Consider the following 16,163-nt stretch of genomic DNA (forward strand, 5'->3'; position numbering starts at 1 on the left):
CCCCCCAAAAAAAGAGATCTTAGCTGATTGGGTGGAATCCTCTGGGGCTTCACATCATATTGGATAAAGGGATAAAAAGGAATACAGGGAGGATGGAAGGGAGGTGAACTGGCCCAAACTGGAGTAAGTCAAAGGGAAACCAGTGCTGCAAACTCTCCAGTTGATATTGAGAGGGAAGAAATTCATCTGGAGCAACTCCAGATAGAAGTCAAGATAGAAGCGAAGATAGAAGGGCACTCACTGACCATTCCTGCATACACCTTTAGAGAAAGAATAACTTACTGTCTCTTAAAAGATTTATATTTAAGAGAAATAAAGGGCACACTGGAAGTCTGCCCATTGCACTGTTCGGAGAAGGGTATCCCTGCCTCCATCCCTCAGGTCACAGCATGTTGCTGTGACTCTCTGCCATCCACCACCATCTCATTCTGACCACTTGGTTCACTGGTCCATGGAGAATGCTTGGGAGAAAAAAATAGCACCCGTAGGCTAGAGGTACCATAAGATCCCCCAGGGAATTTGGAATAAGGGCTGATCGAGTTTCTATTGGGTGACTTTGAACAGGGTAGGATTTGAACTGTATAAAACTTTGAAGGTGATGGCAGACATTTTGTGTCCTGGAAGCATTATATTGGAAACCTGGGGAGGCGGAGGCAGGAGGATCACAGGTGTAGAGATATAGAAAACCAGCTATGGAAGAGAAAAATACAGCAGAAATGTAGAAAGAAGGCCCCCCACCCTGGTTTCACAGGGGTAGTAGGGATCAAAGCTATGAAGCCTGTAGAAGTAACACATGCCCTATAAACATTAGTGATTATAGAAAAAAGTCCTTGAGGGTATGATAGTGGGCATGCCAGGCAGCACTTGTTGAATTAACAAATAGAAAATAACTTGGAGGGGGAAGCTGATGGGAATCCATGTCTATGGTGTAGAATAGTTGTTTGTAGAAACAGCACACCTAAAAGATGTTTCCCAATGTGTTTGTAGACAAGACACTTGATAAAAACTTAAGTCCAATCAGCATGGTCAGAATGGCCTCGTGATTATCAGAACATAACCGAACCTACTGTGTGGACAAAGGTGGATAGCTTTGGCATGCTGTCAGAAAATTTCTTGGTGAATAAAAGCAGGATTCTGGGCACATTGGTTAATGGACATTTAAGAATAGCTGGGCTGGGCATGGTGGTATGCACTCATAATCCCAACAGCTGGGGAGGCTGAGGCAGGAGGATCCCAGGTTCATAGCCAGCCTGAGCAATTTATTTATTTATTTTTTATTTTTTTAAATATTTATTTATTTTTAGTTCTCGGCAGGCACAACATCTTTGTTGGTATGTGGTGCTGAGGATCGAACCCGGGCCGCACATGCATGCCAGGCAAGCCAGGCACTACAGCTTGAGCCACATCCCCAGCCAGCCTGAGCAATTTAGAGAGGCCCTAAGCAACTTAGTGATACCCTGTCTCAAAATAAAAACAAAAAAGGGCTGGAGATATGGGTAAGTGGTAAAGCACCTCTGGGTTCAATCCCCAGTACCAGGAAAAAAAAAAAAAATCCAGTCATCTTGGCAGGTTCACAGAGGCCCTGGCTTGTTTCCAGGCCACCAAAGAACCTTCTCACATAGCTCCACAGGCATATTCTTCCCTTAGGAAAACAATACATTATTCAGAAAATGTGTATTTCTGGTTTGTTTGGCGGTTGTATTTCTCATGGTGAAGAGGGAACTCCACAAGGGTTTTTGTCTACATCTGTCTGCAACGTGTTTGTTAGATCGTCCCAGTTCTGCAGTTATTAATGTTACTGGATCTACAAAGCTGAATTCATCAAATAAAGACCAATTTGATAGCCAGTCAGCTAGCCTTCCTCTCTATTATTCTAAATTGTTTCTTTATATCATTTGTACTTATTATCACCACTATCCATCATTTGCATTTCAAGTTTTCCCAGTCTTTCTCTAGTCTCTCTTCTTTCCTTCCTGACCCTTGTGTGTTTTCACTCCATCCTTCCCTCATCATTCCCATGCTTTGATGTAGCAAGGGTGTTAAGGACTCAAGAAGTTGTCCCCGTGACAGCAATGGCTTTGTAGGAATGTTTGCAATCATGGAAAATTCATATTGGTATAGACCCTTTTTTTTTTTTTGGTACTTGGGATTGAACCCAGGGCACTTGACCACTGAGCCACAGCCCCAGCCCTTTTTTATATTTACTTAGAGACAGGGTCTCACTAAGTTGCTTAGGGCCTTGCTAAATTGCTGAGGCTGGCTTTGAACTTGCTATCTTCCTGCCTCAGTCTCTTGAGCTACTGAGACTACAGGTGTGTGCCCACTGCACACAGTTTAGACACAGTTTTGGAAACTAACCTTGCAAACACATTTCTATTTGCCAATGCAATGTAATCATAAATATTTATCTTTTATCATAGGTATTTAAATATTGAAATTTATTATAATATGCTCATTTATGTCTATAAATGCAACTCTCCATACAATCTGTTTATAAAACCAATATTATAAAAGCATAAGAAGGAAGCATTATATTGGAAACCTGAGTCCATATGTGGACTGGCCCTTATCTCTGCTATGAGAATTTTGTGACTTTCAGGAATCCAGCACACACATGTTATGAGCATATTAACTTACTTGAGTTGGACCTGCTGCCAGGATTGCCCTCTGTGTTGGGGAGCGCGGTCTGGATGGAGAGCTGGACAGCTTTCACCTCATCCTGAGGCTTGGTTCTGCTCCACTGAATTGAATGGACATGTTTTGTGCTTTTTGGAGTTCTCACATCATTCTGATTAAAAAAAGAAAAAGAAAGAAACCTGTGAGCAAACATATATTTAAAAACGGGAAGAAAAGAAACCTGGTTTATTATGTTACTTCAATTTCACTCCTTAAAACACTTACCTTAAGTAAACTATTTGAATAGTTTGCCTAAATATGCTAAATTGATTAAGAGGAAAATTTTAACTACTTTATTCCTTAGTGGATTATAGCACTTTCTTCTTCTTCTTCCCTCCCTCCCTTCTCCCTTCCCCTTTTCTTTCTTTCTTCCTTTCTGTACTATAATTGAATCCAAGGTCTTAGAAATTCTAAGCATGTATTCTTAATGCATTTTATTTCTTAAATAAAATAATTTTATTTCTTAATAGATTATGACAAATTCATCAGTAGATTCCAGTAGTAGTTACATTTGTGATTATCTTCTATCATAATGTGAATGTGACATTTGGCCAATCTCCACTTACCTCTTTGATAAGAAACAAAAAATAATGTCTTCTGTTTTTAGTACTTAAAAACAGATCTTTTGTTGAAGAAATGAACATGTAACACCCTTTTGATCAAGCCTACCTTTGGTCACAGAGAATTTGGGTGCATGTGGGGAGCTCGATGGAACTAGTCCCCATAGGAAGAACCAAAGGTAACAGGTGCCAAGTGAGATGGGTCAAGAGTAAGAAATCAGGATCAGAAAAAGGAGAGGATACCAGATCAAGGCATGGCCCATTCCTGTTCTGAAATCTCCCTCATCACCAGGTTTCCCAAAGCCATGCAGATGAAAGGGTTAAAGTTCTGGGGAGTTAAGTCAATGGTAAAGCTCTTGTCCAGCCCTAAGCTAGATCCCCAGCACCCCAAAACTAAACACAGCAATAATGACAACAAAGTCTCCAAGATTCAGTACAGTTACAAAACTCAGAAGTGAAAACCACAGACGCAAGTGGCTTATCATCATGGAGTTTAAAAGGGGAGGTGCAGGAGGAAGAGCAAGGGGAATGAGGGAGAAGCAGCTAGGAACAGGTGGAGGTGTGTGCAGAAACACCTACAGCAGGCAGTGAAATCTGGCTGCTCCAACCATCTGCTTACTAAGAAGAGGTTTTTTTTTTTTTTAGTTGGTCTTGATCTTGTCATCTACATTCTTTGGCACCTGTTAATAGGTCCTCACTACCCAGGAAAACAAACAAACAAACAAACAAACAAAAAACCCCTCTTCTTAGTAAGCAGATGGTTGGAGCAGCCAGATTTCACTGCCTGCTGTAGGTGATTCTGCACACACCTCCACCTATTCCTTGCTGCTTCTCCCTCACTCCCCTTCATCTCTGATCAACTTTCTTTATCTGAAAAATGGAGACAAGGATAACTATCTCTCAGTATTTACATGAGGTTGGTGAGACACAGCAGGTGTCCACATTTCTTATGGTGATTGGTTCCTGATAAATCTTTAAGAAAGTGCATGTCCTATGGATGATAGATGTATACTAATATCTTTATGTGTCCCCAGATTCTGATTATAACTGCACAATCCACTTGGCTCTGTGTAGGGTTCCACTAATTTGTAAGGACAGAATCCTGCTAGCCGTGAAGATGTTGTACATTTCCAAACATTTATTGAGCCTGGCCCAGTGGCCCATGCCTGTAATTTCAGTGCTTGGGAAGCTGAGGCAGGAAGATTGTGAGTTCAAAGCCAGCCTCAGCAATGGTGAGGCACTAAGCAACTCAGTGAGACCCTGTCTCTAAATAAAATACAAAAAGGGGCTGGGGATATGGCTCAGTGGTCAAGTGCCCCTGAGTTCAATCCCTAGTACCAAAAACAAACAAAAAAAGTCTAGTTTCAATACATTTATTAAACGTATTATTTTTATTTATTTTAATTTTTTCAAGTTATAAATGGATACAATACTTTTCTTTAAATTTATTTTTATGTTGTGCTGAAGATTGAACCCAGTGTCTCACACATGCTAGGCAAGTGCTCCACCCCTGAGCCACAACCTCAGCCCTGAACATAGATTATTAAAACATGTTTATAGAAAGATCATTTTCTGTTAGTGTAATTTTTTTAAAAAATCAGTAAAATACATGAACTCTATTTGCTTACATTTTGAGTACAAAGTATTGTTAACTATATACACAGTATTTTACAGAAGATCTTAAAAACATAATTAGGTTCTTTCTCTCTATGGCTTAAAATGTCCACTGACTTCCCACTGTGCTTAAAGTGAATACAGGCTCCTTCCTGAACCTCCTTGCTGAGCTGGTATGGCTACCTGGCTAGCTTTGTCATGGACTCTGTTCCTTAGAGTTCAACTTGCTGTTCCAGTTTCACTCCCTGTCTCCTCCTGGAGGAGAGCTCTTCTCTCCAATCCAATACCCCAAGTTATTTTCCATCTTCTACCTCTCATTCTTTGTTGCTTAGAATATAAGTCTGAAGAGAGTACAGACCTCTCATCTATCCTAATTATAGAACAGTGCAGGCCAGCAGGTACTAAATGTTATGAATTTTAATTTCAATAGCATTTTTTTTCTAAAAGAATCCATTATTCTATATAAAAATTTATGGAGTCTGTTCATTTTTTTTCTTTTCTTTTTTGGTACTGGGAATTGAACCCAGGGGTGCTTAACCACTGAGCCACATCCACAGCTCTGTTTTAATATTTTTTATTTAGAGACAGAGTTTTGCTGAGTTACATAGGGCCTCGCTAAGTTGCTGAGGCTGGCTTTGAACTCGTGATCCTCCTGCCTCAGCCCCCTGAGCTGCTGGGATTACAGACATGCACCACTGCGCCCAACTGTTCATCTGTTTTTGATAAATGCACTCTCTTCCCAGGTGGAGTGGGAATTGTCTTTTGAAGAATCACTGATCTCTTCTTACCGCTAAACTCTTAGTTCCAAGAAGGCCAAGATCTGTCTTAGTCCCTCTTTGGCATTTCTCATACCTAATTTACTACATTCAGCCAAAGAATAAATGGGTGAAGGGTTCCCCAGTCTCTATCTATTTATCCTTTTCTCTTTTCTTCCCAACACTTTGTTAGAGAAGTTACATTGATCTCCATATTTGTGCTGTTTAAATCATGTGTCTTCCAGTAATCGAGGTATATATATACTCTGAGAGACCAGATGAATCCTAACTTACTACCTGATGGTGGAGCCACCAGCCTTCCTCCCCGGAGCTTACCTCATATGTGACAGTGCACTCCACGGTCAGGTTTTTCACAATTCCTACAATCCACTTCTCCATTACAAACGGTGGCTGGAAAACAAAAGTCAGGATAGTATGGTACCGCAATAAAACCTGCTCGGCTATAGTGTGTTTCTTTGAGGCCAGTTGTGCCATACACAGTTGGAAGATAGGGACATAGTATCAGATTAACATGGAAGTCATTTTGGTTCAAAACACACTAATGTTCTGGGTTTTGTTTTTTATAAAACATCCTTTCACACATTTGTAAACAGCTAGTCCTGTTTCCCACAGTCTCCTCTTTTGTGATATAACATTCACTATCACTCAGTCCTATTATTAGCTGTTCATTCATGCTCATGTTTGAAGCATCAGCAGAAAGCTTTCTCAAAATTAAGAGAGAGCCATAATAATATGAGAAGACGGGGAAGTGTCTTCCTTGGGCAGTAGCTGGTACAGAGGCACCAACAATCCCTGAGCATTCCCTCTGTCAGGTTATCCTGCAAAGCTATGCGTACAAATAAAGACACTGTGGCTGTGTGGGGGTAGGAAAGACAGTGGAATGAGACGGACATAATTACCTTAAGTATATGTATGAAAACACAAATGGTGTGACTCTACTTTGTGTAAAACCAGAGACATGAAAAATTGTGCTCCATTTGTGGAATATAAATTGAATTGCATTTTGCTGTCATATATAACAAATTAGAATAAATAAAGTTTAATAAAAAAACAACAAAGGATTAGAGAAGAGGCTTGTACCTTGGATCCTATGTTAATTTTGATTAAAGTAATCCTTATAGAAGTGAGTTGCCTTTTGTTCCCATTCTCCTGTCCCTACAGGTTTAAGGCAACAAAACAATGAATGCCTGAGATGGGTACAGGAATGTGCTTGATAATTGCCCAGGCTGGTCTCAAACTGGCAGTATTTCTACCTGAGCCTCCCAAGTAGCTGGGACTACAGGCCTGTGCTACTGAGTCTGTGTTTTTCAAAATTAGGATTATTATTACTTCTGTTGGTGTTAAAATGTTGTACACATTTTGAATGGTCTGCCCAATCTTATTTTTCCAATGAGTCTTGTCAATATTGGTATACGATGTTGCATATATGGTAGTATAACCGAAACATCTGTATTCAGTTTTATGAAAAAGCATCTATACTTCCTGTCTTCAAGAAACATCAAAATAATATGTCCCCACAGCATCAAAAAAGTTAAAATTAAATCATAACCTTTATAGATAAATAATGCCACTGAAATACCTTCCAGTTATGCAAAGGAATCCAACAACGAACATTAAGTCAGTGTACTTGATGATGAGTCTGCTCCTATATTAAAATGGACTTGGGTGTTTAGCAATCTCATGCCTGTGTAGAACAGGAGAATGCATTTACAAGTCTAGTGCTGTGGCTCTGAACACTCATTTTTCTGTTCTACTTGTGTTTTTGTACTCTGTTTTTTTGTGACAAGTCCCATTTGCTTCCCTGAAAACAAATACACAGTCACTGGTGTCCTGGAGTTAACAGTTACTTGAGTCTCTGGCAATTGTCCCACTGTTCTTTGCCTGAAGTTGTTGCCCTTCTACAATTAAAGTGTCATGTGTATGTTTTTCAGTATGGTTGGGACGGAATGGAATTGTTTTCCATTCTGAGTAGCCAGCAAAGCATTTCTGTAAGTCTCTCTTCTGTGTTTCTATGGCTTGCTTCATCCAGTGACTTTGGAGTGGTAACATGTTCTCAGTACTTCAGGAATTCCTAGGTGCAGGGCTGGGAACATAGCTCAGTTGGTAGAGTGTTTTCCTTACATGCACAAAGCCCTGGGTTCAATCCTCAGCAACACACACACACACACACACACACACACACACACACACACAAAATAAATTCCTTCCTTAATGGCAAGGAAGTCATTAAGACTTTAATGTGTCCCTCAGAAATAGCCTGATCTCAATCCTTCAAGAAAAGTCTTCCTCCTGACAAGTTTTCTGAAGTTTAAAACAATCCCAATTTGAAGTAAATATTTTCATCAATAACATTTTCTTTCTTTTAATAATGATAGAGTAAGCATAAAGAAATGTAAAAGGAAATTTAAAAAATTAAACGATTCTTTTTTTTTACAGTGCTTTTTAGTTCACACAGCATAAGTGGAATTTTAACAAAAAACTATTATAGTCTCAATCTGCTAAATAAAATGTGCCTTTCAAGAGCCAGCTTGAGGCTGAGCTGATGTGAGCATCGACATGCACAAAAGCTCACTGCTGGGTATTTTAATGTCTTTGTTTGATATCTGTGAATTCAAAAAAGCTTTTAAGCTGTAAATAGAACCTTACCTTTGTCATCTTCAAAATCTCTGCATCAGGTAGGTTAGTGTTGAATGTCACATCTTTTATGTAGGTTATTGCAATTTCATCCCCATCCATCTCCATATACATTTTCCACTTACAATCCTGGAATTAAAAAGCAAAATTACAGAATTGAGAAAGTGAAACAATTTTTTTTTTAGTCTCTATGTTTTATAACACACCAAGTATTCTAAATAAATTATTATGGGAGGAGTGTTTTTTTTAATCCTTTTTCAATATGAGGACATGAAATTAGATCCCTTTGTATATCTAAATAATCCCCAGTTAGTGCAGCCTTGAGACATGATTTATCAGTTCAAGTGTTCTATTTAGGTGTTGCAAACCCCAAACGCTAATGGGGCCAAGCAGCTAATAAAAATAAGTGAGGCCAGGCAGTTTCATGAGAGTCTCAAAGTGTACCCTTTCAAAATAGATCCATTTATTTTATTTTTTCCCCATATTTCCACTGGTACATTATAGTTAGACATAATAGTGGGATCTGTTGTTACATATTTGTACATGTACATAACATAACAATACAATTTGGCCAATACCAAATCTCAGTATTTCCCCCTGCCCTCCTTTCCACCTCCACCTGGCTCCTCACCTCTACAGATCTTATGAGCCTCCCCCCACCCCATTAACCTACCTTTTTCTTTTCTCTCTCTAGCTTAGATCCATTTGATTTACACATTAAACATAGGAATATTTTCTTATTGCCACAAAGAAATATGATTTTCCTCCATATGGCCCTTTTGGTCTACCTTTAATTTTCCCAGTATTGATAATGACATGGGTTCAAGAAACAGCTCACTTTTCTCTTATTAGGCAGGAAAACATACTGCCAATGTGATTCATGTGGGAACTGACAACTGGGGAGCAGGGTGGAGGGTTAGGGACTCTGGGAGCTGAAGAGCAGTTGCCCTAAAGGCACAGCCACTACAGCTTCTGTTGATTGTTCCCAAGTGGGAACAGGAGTCCAGTTTTGTTAGGCCCTTAAATGTTTTATGACAATCTTGGAAATCTGGGTTCTTATGTAAAACTTAATTTTTAAGTGATGCTATGTCAATTAAATTTTCAATAATGTAGTGAATGTGACAAAAAAGCATTTTACATTATTGACCACCAGGGGAATACAAATTAAAACACAATGAGGTATCACCACCACCACCACCACAAGAATGGCCAAGGTCAATAACATCAAACAATGGCAAGGATTTGGAGCCATTGGCATGCTCATACATCACTGGTAGGAATATAAATGGTGTATAATCACACAATAAATTGCAGTTTGGGCAATTTGTTATAAAACTAAAATACATACCTATTTTATGGCCAGGAATTCTGCTTCTAGGAGGTATTTACCCAAGATAAATGAAAAAGACTTAGATCTAAGTGTGTTCTTAACAGCTTTATCCCAATAGACAAAGAACTGAAGTAGGTTAACTGTCCATCAAAAGGAGAATGGATAAACTGTAGTATACTCATGGAATGGATTACTCCTTAGTGATACAAAGGAGCAAATTACTGAGGTATGCAACATGGATACATCTCAAAGAATTACACAAAATACACTCAAGTATTGCACAAAAGAGAACGCATTAAGAACTCCATTTATATTACATTCTGAACAAAATTAATCTATGATGGAAATCAGAAGATGGTTGCCTCTGCCAATGAAAAGTGACTGGGATGAGTATAAGAAAACTCCCTGGGCTGGTTGTGCTCTGTTAATGCCTGTTAGGGTTACACTGGAGGAGGCACTGGTCAAAACTCAATGAATGTGCCCTTGAGATGTGTGCACTTCTTATTGAATTCTGGCATACTGAAGTACTTAGGAGGAAATGTACTGATGTCTGCAAATGACTTTGAAAGGAATTTAAAAAATAAGGATTGTTAGACAGCTAGGTAAGCATAGTGACATGATAAGGACTGAATTGGGGGTGCATATAGGAGGGTTCACTATAAAATTCTTTCAGCTTTGCTCTATGAAGAATTTAGTAATAAAAATGTTGGAAGGTAAACATTGTATGTAATCCAAAGGAAATATTAACCTGTGTCTTTGTACCAAATTTGACTTCTGGACTGTGAATTCACATCTCTTTTACAATTTTTTTTTTTTTTTTTTTAAATGAAGGATTCTGAGAGATTAAGGAAAATGGACCAAGCACTTCACATACTGAAACTAGAAAACACTCCTAAGAGTGGACCTGGGATGTTTCTTAGAGCAAGCTCAGACACAGTTCTCATGGAAGAGGATCAACAAAGAGGCTGTTGAAAACCTGTTGGCTCAAACAGAAGCTGGGGGAGGCTGATGTTTTGGGGGAGGCTCTGGACCAATTGCACAACAAGTGGGGCTCACGTCTGAGGGGACGGATCCTTTTTGCCCAGCCACATTCACAAGATGGAGAGCCAATTAGTGAAAGAAAAGGTTAGTTCAGTAAAATAAAAACCCAGCTCTAGTCTTACAGAAGTCAAATTAGTGGCTGAGAATTGACAAATCTCTCAATACTTCTTTGTTGTGGAGCCACGGCTACCCAGGCAACGTGGACCCTGAGATAACTGGGCAGGATAATGACTGTTTGGTGTCACGACTGCTCTTCTCTGAAATGGAGAGGGCCTCCTCCAAGCAGGGCTGGAATAAAAGGTCTTAAGTTTACTTCTGTTTCTTTATCCTGTCAAGTTTGGGAATTACATTAGACAAAAGCACAGTCTAAAGACTTTGAACTGTGTGTAATGCCCGGGCTCCTGACAGGCTCCTCACCCTGGTGCTCTTCCTTGACCTCATGCTCCAAATCAGAGCCCCCTGGTGTGCTGTCTGAGGAGCGCCATGTTAAGAGGGGCTGGTGGGAGGATCCTCACATTTGGAGGGCTTACTACACTCTGTGTATATTGCTGGGTACTTACATCATGCTAGTTTATTTGGTATTCATGAGAACCCTCAAGTCAGGCCTATTTCCCCTTTGAATGATGAGAAAAATGAGGCTCAGACAAATTGAGAAACTTCCCTGGGTTTCTTGGCCAGTAAATGGTGGAGGTGGGATTAGGGCAGCCAAGGCCACCTGACTCTAAAGTTGGAGGAGACCCTAATGGAGAAGGGCAATCAGAAGGGGTGGCAGGCTGGACTCAATGAGTGTTTTTGTCAGACTTCAAGAGAGGAGTCATTCACAACAGACAGGAAGGAGAAGGAGCAGAGAAGATTTTGCTGATAAAACAACAACAACAAAAACCCAGAAGGCCAGCAGGCTTCCCTGTTCCCCAAGCCAAGTCAGAGGGACACCGACCCAAATAAGAGGGTTATAGATCTTTTAATCAATTAATTAATTATTATTATTTTAAAATATTTTTTAAAGTTGTTGATGGACCTTTACTTTATGTATTTATATGTGGTGCTGAGAATTGAACCCAGTGCCTCACACATGCTAGGCAAGCATTCTACCACTGAGCCACAACCCCAGCCCAGATCTTTTATTTTTTTAAACTCTCTTTCCTCTTATTTGAAAGAAAGCCTTTTAACTGAACCATAAGGTAGCTACAGAAGCAATAAAATTGTCATCAAGGAAGGTATAAGACAATGGGGCATTATCCGTTTCATCAAAAAGTAGGTAACGCTTATTAGAAAGCTGAGTAAAAGGGACTACATAGCATTCACCTAAAGCATTGACTTAACATGCCAAAGCCTTGACATCCTCCTAAGAATTTCCAGGTGTCCTCATCACTTAGCTTAGAAAAGTAATCCACAAATAAAGCAACAGAATTCCTTAAATTTTGCTCAGTTTCAAATTAACCTCAGGTATCCTTGGCATTTTGGCCACCTGGTGAGTCATAAATTGTCAGTGAGTATCATTCACAGGTTACTTCTGAATTCCAAGTTCTTGACCAACTCATCCCTGAGAAACTGTCAAAACAAGATGAATTAAATCACCAACAATGTCACTAAAAGTCATAGTTCCACATGTTTATGAGCCTAATGCAGAATTTTACTTGCACAGTTGCTTGTTGGTCGTGATAGAGGCCTGGTAGCCTGGTGGGCTCTGATATAAAAAATATGCACTTCTACCAGGGTGAGTTGGTTTGATTTTGGCTTGATATGAGAGAAAAACATGTTCTTTTTTTTTTTGGATGGGAGATTTTCAAGGGTAACTTTGGCCATCTGTGGACAACTCTCTATCCCGACAGGCACAAATCAAAAGCAGACAGCTCTGGATTCTGAGAGAGCCCATGGGGTCCCTGAAGGATTCCTTTTCCAAAACCACCTTATCCCTGAAAGTCTGAAATGTCTGTTTTATTTACCCAATTGGATTAAGACATTGAGTATTCCTATTAAAATGGGAACAATCTGAGAAAAGATTATATATTAAGGTCTTATTGTGGGAACTTGGAGGGCAAGGTGGAAGATCACAAGTTTGAAGCTCCTTTTTCTGGGTTCAACTCCTAGTCCCCCCTGCCCCCCTTAGCCATAATGAACTTATATAGCTATTCTGAATCTCAGTATTTTTTATTCACAAGTGGGTTGTTGTATTGGGTCATGATTAAATAAAATAATATAAATGCAGTACCTGGCATTGTGTCAGAGCCAAATCAGGAACTCAAAAAGGTGTAATTATTATTGTTTCCAGTATGGTCATCAACATAGCTCCAATTAGCTCACTAGACTAGGCAGCCTGTCACCAAGCAGTGATGTAAGAGAATGAGACAAAGAGCAAAGGAGCGTTGGTGGGCAGAATAGTGTAAAGGGTCGTCTATACTAGGGATCATGCCAGAGTAGGCAGGCTGGGTCAGAGGATCTTACTTGGGCAGGAGTCTGAATAATCCTGACACCAGAGAATGACCGGTGTTGAAGAAAAGAAGGTGTAGCTAAGTGGCAACATAACAGTGACTTGTTTTAGGAAATAAATAGAATACATTTTTTCTCCTTACATAGATGGGTCCTATAACACCAATTCTGCCCTTCTCTGCTTTAGCAGTCCTCATCAGACCATCAGATGTCTGGAGGCACAGTGGTTATTCAATGTGATTGACAGCCAGAGTCTTATCTTAGTCAAAGAAGTGGAAGCACAGAGAGATGAGATAATCACACAGGTAGCAAACGGTGGGTTGAGGTCAACCTAATGCAGTCTCCTGGTGCCATGAAGAGCAGGTTTCCTGTGCTAGTTAGCTTTCCATAACTGTAACAAATGCCTCAGATAATCAGCTTATAAAGAAAAAAGGGTTATTTTGGTTCAAAGTTTTGGGAGTTTCTTCCCATGATCAGTTGGCCCTGTTGCTTCTGGGCCTATGGCAAAACAATACATCATGACCAAAATATGTGGTGGAATAAAACCATTCACCTCATGGCCAGGGAGCAGAGACAGACACCAGGATCCTACAATCCCTTGTGAAGACACACCTCTAATGACTGAAGACCTCCCACTAGGCCCCACTGCTCAAAGACTACACCACCTCTCATATCTCCAAGCCCAGGACCAAGCCTCTAACACATAGACCATTGGGCATGCCAGATCCAAAATATAGCACTTGCCCTCAGAATTTTTCGAAACCTGAACTTTTCCTTATTATAGGTTAAAAAAAGGATGAACAACAGTGCCAGGAATCCCAAGTTAATGTGAAAGGCAAAAATCACAAATAGTCCAAATTCTCTTGGTGAATTCCTCTCTCGGGCTCCATGGCAGCGATGAAATACTATCTCTGTGAAGTCTAGCATAGTCAATTTTCCCTCCATTTGCACTGCTCAAATGTGTATCTTTTTTAAAAATATTTTTTAGTTGTCAATGGACCTTTATTTTATTCATTTATATATGGTGCTGAGAATCGAACCCAGTGCCTCAGACATGCTAGGCAAGCACTCTGCCACTGAGCCACAGGATCAGCCCTCAAATGTGTATCTTGACACAGCTTTCTGGAGAGTGCCAGTTACTAATCCATAGGGAAGAGGCCCTGGCCAAGGAGCAAAGTTGGGCACTGGGATGTGCTTTTGCTAGGGCTTGGCGTAGCAAAAACCTGTTACCTGAAACTTTCCACATGCTAAAATTCTGCCCCTCCACACAAATCTTCAAGAAACAAATGGAATTTTGCTGGGAAGAAGGAAGTTGTACATTTGAAACTGAAGAAAAATAGGACAATTCTGATGGGTGACCAGGATGTGTATATTTCTCTGGGAAGCTATTGAAATACCTGGATAATTTTAGGGGCAAGTCTGTAGTTCGTGGAGGATGAGATTCATCCTTATTGATCTGCTTCAGGTATGCCAATTTTGTCAAAAAAGAATTCTGAATCAAGATTCCTAGCCAAAGAAAACAGAAACTCTTATCCTGAGAAGATAAAATCCTAAACAACACTCAGTTCATGCTAAATTAATTATCTCTTTGTGAGAAATCACTGTCACACACTTTGTGAGCAGTTTAAAATTCTTTGTCATTTCAAGTGATGTCAGAAGTAGACATGCAGATCTTTACATGCACAGTTCACTGAGTTTTGTCAAATGTATATACCCGTGTGACCAACAAAACAAGCAAGTCATTCCCAGTGCCCTAGAATGTTCTCTCAGCCTCTTCCCAGGCAGCCCCCTCTACAACCAAGAGGCCCACTAGCCCCACGTCTATTACCACAGATTAAAATTTTACAGTATGTACTTGTATCTGCCTGGCATCACGCTTTTGAGATTTGGGTACATTATTAACCCTCAGCCTTACACTGTTCTAGAGAATGCTGCCCCCATTTTACAGATGAGGACACTGAGCCTCACAAACCAGAGAGATCTGCAGCAAGACCATTTAGCTTGAGGGAGGTGGAATTCAAGTCCTGGGTACATCAAGTCTAATCTTAGAGACACTGGTTTTCAAAATCCCCACCGCCTCCTCTCCTCCCAGGAATGGAGAAAACAAAATCACTTGAGAATACCAGGGTTCCTGCAAAAAGACCTGTACCCTGGAGATACTTTTAAACACAAAACAGAGCGGTGGGAATGAACTTTTCAAGATTCAAGAGGGGGAAACAAAGTCAAGAGTCATAGCAGACAACTGGCTGTTGCGAAATGTTAAAAAGTAATGCCAGATGAAATAAAAGCAAGATAAAAATATTGGTCAGGCTGGTGTTAACAGCAGTGAGATGTTGAGATTGAGGCCCCGGAAGGCTCCTTTGCATGCGTTGCTATTATCTAGCTCAGCTGCCGAAACCCGCTGTGTTAAAGGCGGGAGAGTGGAGCATCCCGTGATAGCACCTGGGTTATTTATCATTAAGTATCACCCCGCTCCACTATATTTTATTATGCTGCCTTTAAAAGGAAGATAATACAAGTATGGTTAATTTGCTTCTCTTCTTTATCTATACAGTGTCATGACCCACCACGGCTTTGTCCCATGAGATCTGTTTTTCAACCCCAAAGAAATCCACAAGAAACTCTCCCTAAAAATTCCATTAATAACCTCTTTCAGCGCGTGTAGGTTGCAGGGTCTGGAACTAAGAATGTTTTAATCTCTTCAGCAAAACAATGTCTCATAATGATGTACAGGACTATTGCTGCACCGATGCAGGATCATACATAATTCAGCACCTTTCACTTTGGCACCACTGTGATATCCTCATTAGCCGTGGCTCACAGTGTCTGTCAGATGGTGTCCATGCGAACGCAGGCATTATATTGTCTTTGAGATGTGCAGCTGCTTCCATGACACTGCCAGTATATAAAAACATGACGCCAGTTTGTTTTATTTAGTGCTAAAACCTTCCAGTTTGTAAAAACAAGGCTGACACAGAGCCTGACATGAGGCAGTGAAAATAATTAGCTCTCATTTTCTCAGCCTCCTATTTCCTTCTCCCTGCTGTGTTCTCTTTCCACTAAACCACCACATGTCAGTCGAAATGGGAGGCAATTAGTGGG

General features: G+C 40.2%; 1 protein-coding gene across 2 annotated transcripts in view; it reads right to left on the reverse strand.

Annotated features, from left to right (window-relative positions):
• Nucleotides 1-16,163, reverse strand: part of Map3k20 (mitogen-activated protein kinase kinase kinase 20) — a 172,359-nt gene that overhangs the window by 3,581 nt on the left and 152,615 nt on the right. For both annotated transcript variants that reach the window (XM_076866785.2, XM_076866784.2), the window contains exons 17-19: nucleotides 8,273-8,389; nucleotides 5,942-6,016; nucleotides 2,638-2,788 (exon numbers count right to left, since the gene is read on the reverse strand). In XM_076866785.2, coding sequence (XP_076722900.1) covers nucleotides 2,638-2,788; nucleotides 5,942-6,016; nucleotides 8,273-8,389 — 343 coding nt within the window. The remainder of the gene's footprint in view (nucleotides 1-2,637; nucleotides 2,789-5,941; nucleotides 6,017-8,272; nucleotides 8,390-16,163) is intronic.

Source organism: Callospermophilus lateralis, chromosome 9 (genome assembly GCF_048772815.1).
Source record: "Callospermophilus lateralis isolate mCalLat2 chromosome 9, mCalLat2.hap1, whole genome shotgun sequence".
NCBI classification, from domain to species: Eukaryota; Metazoa; Chordata; class Mammalia; order Rodentia; family Sciuridae; genus Callospermophilus; species Callospermophilus lateralis.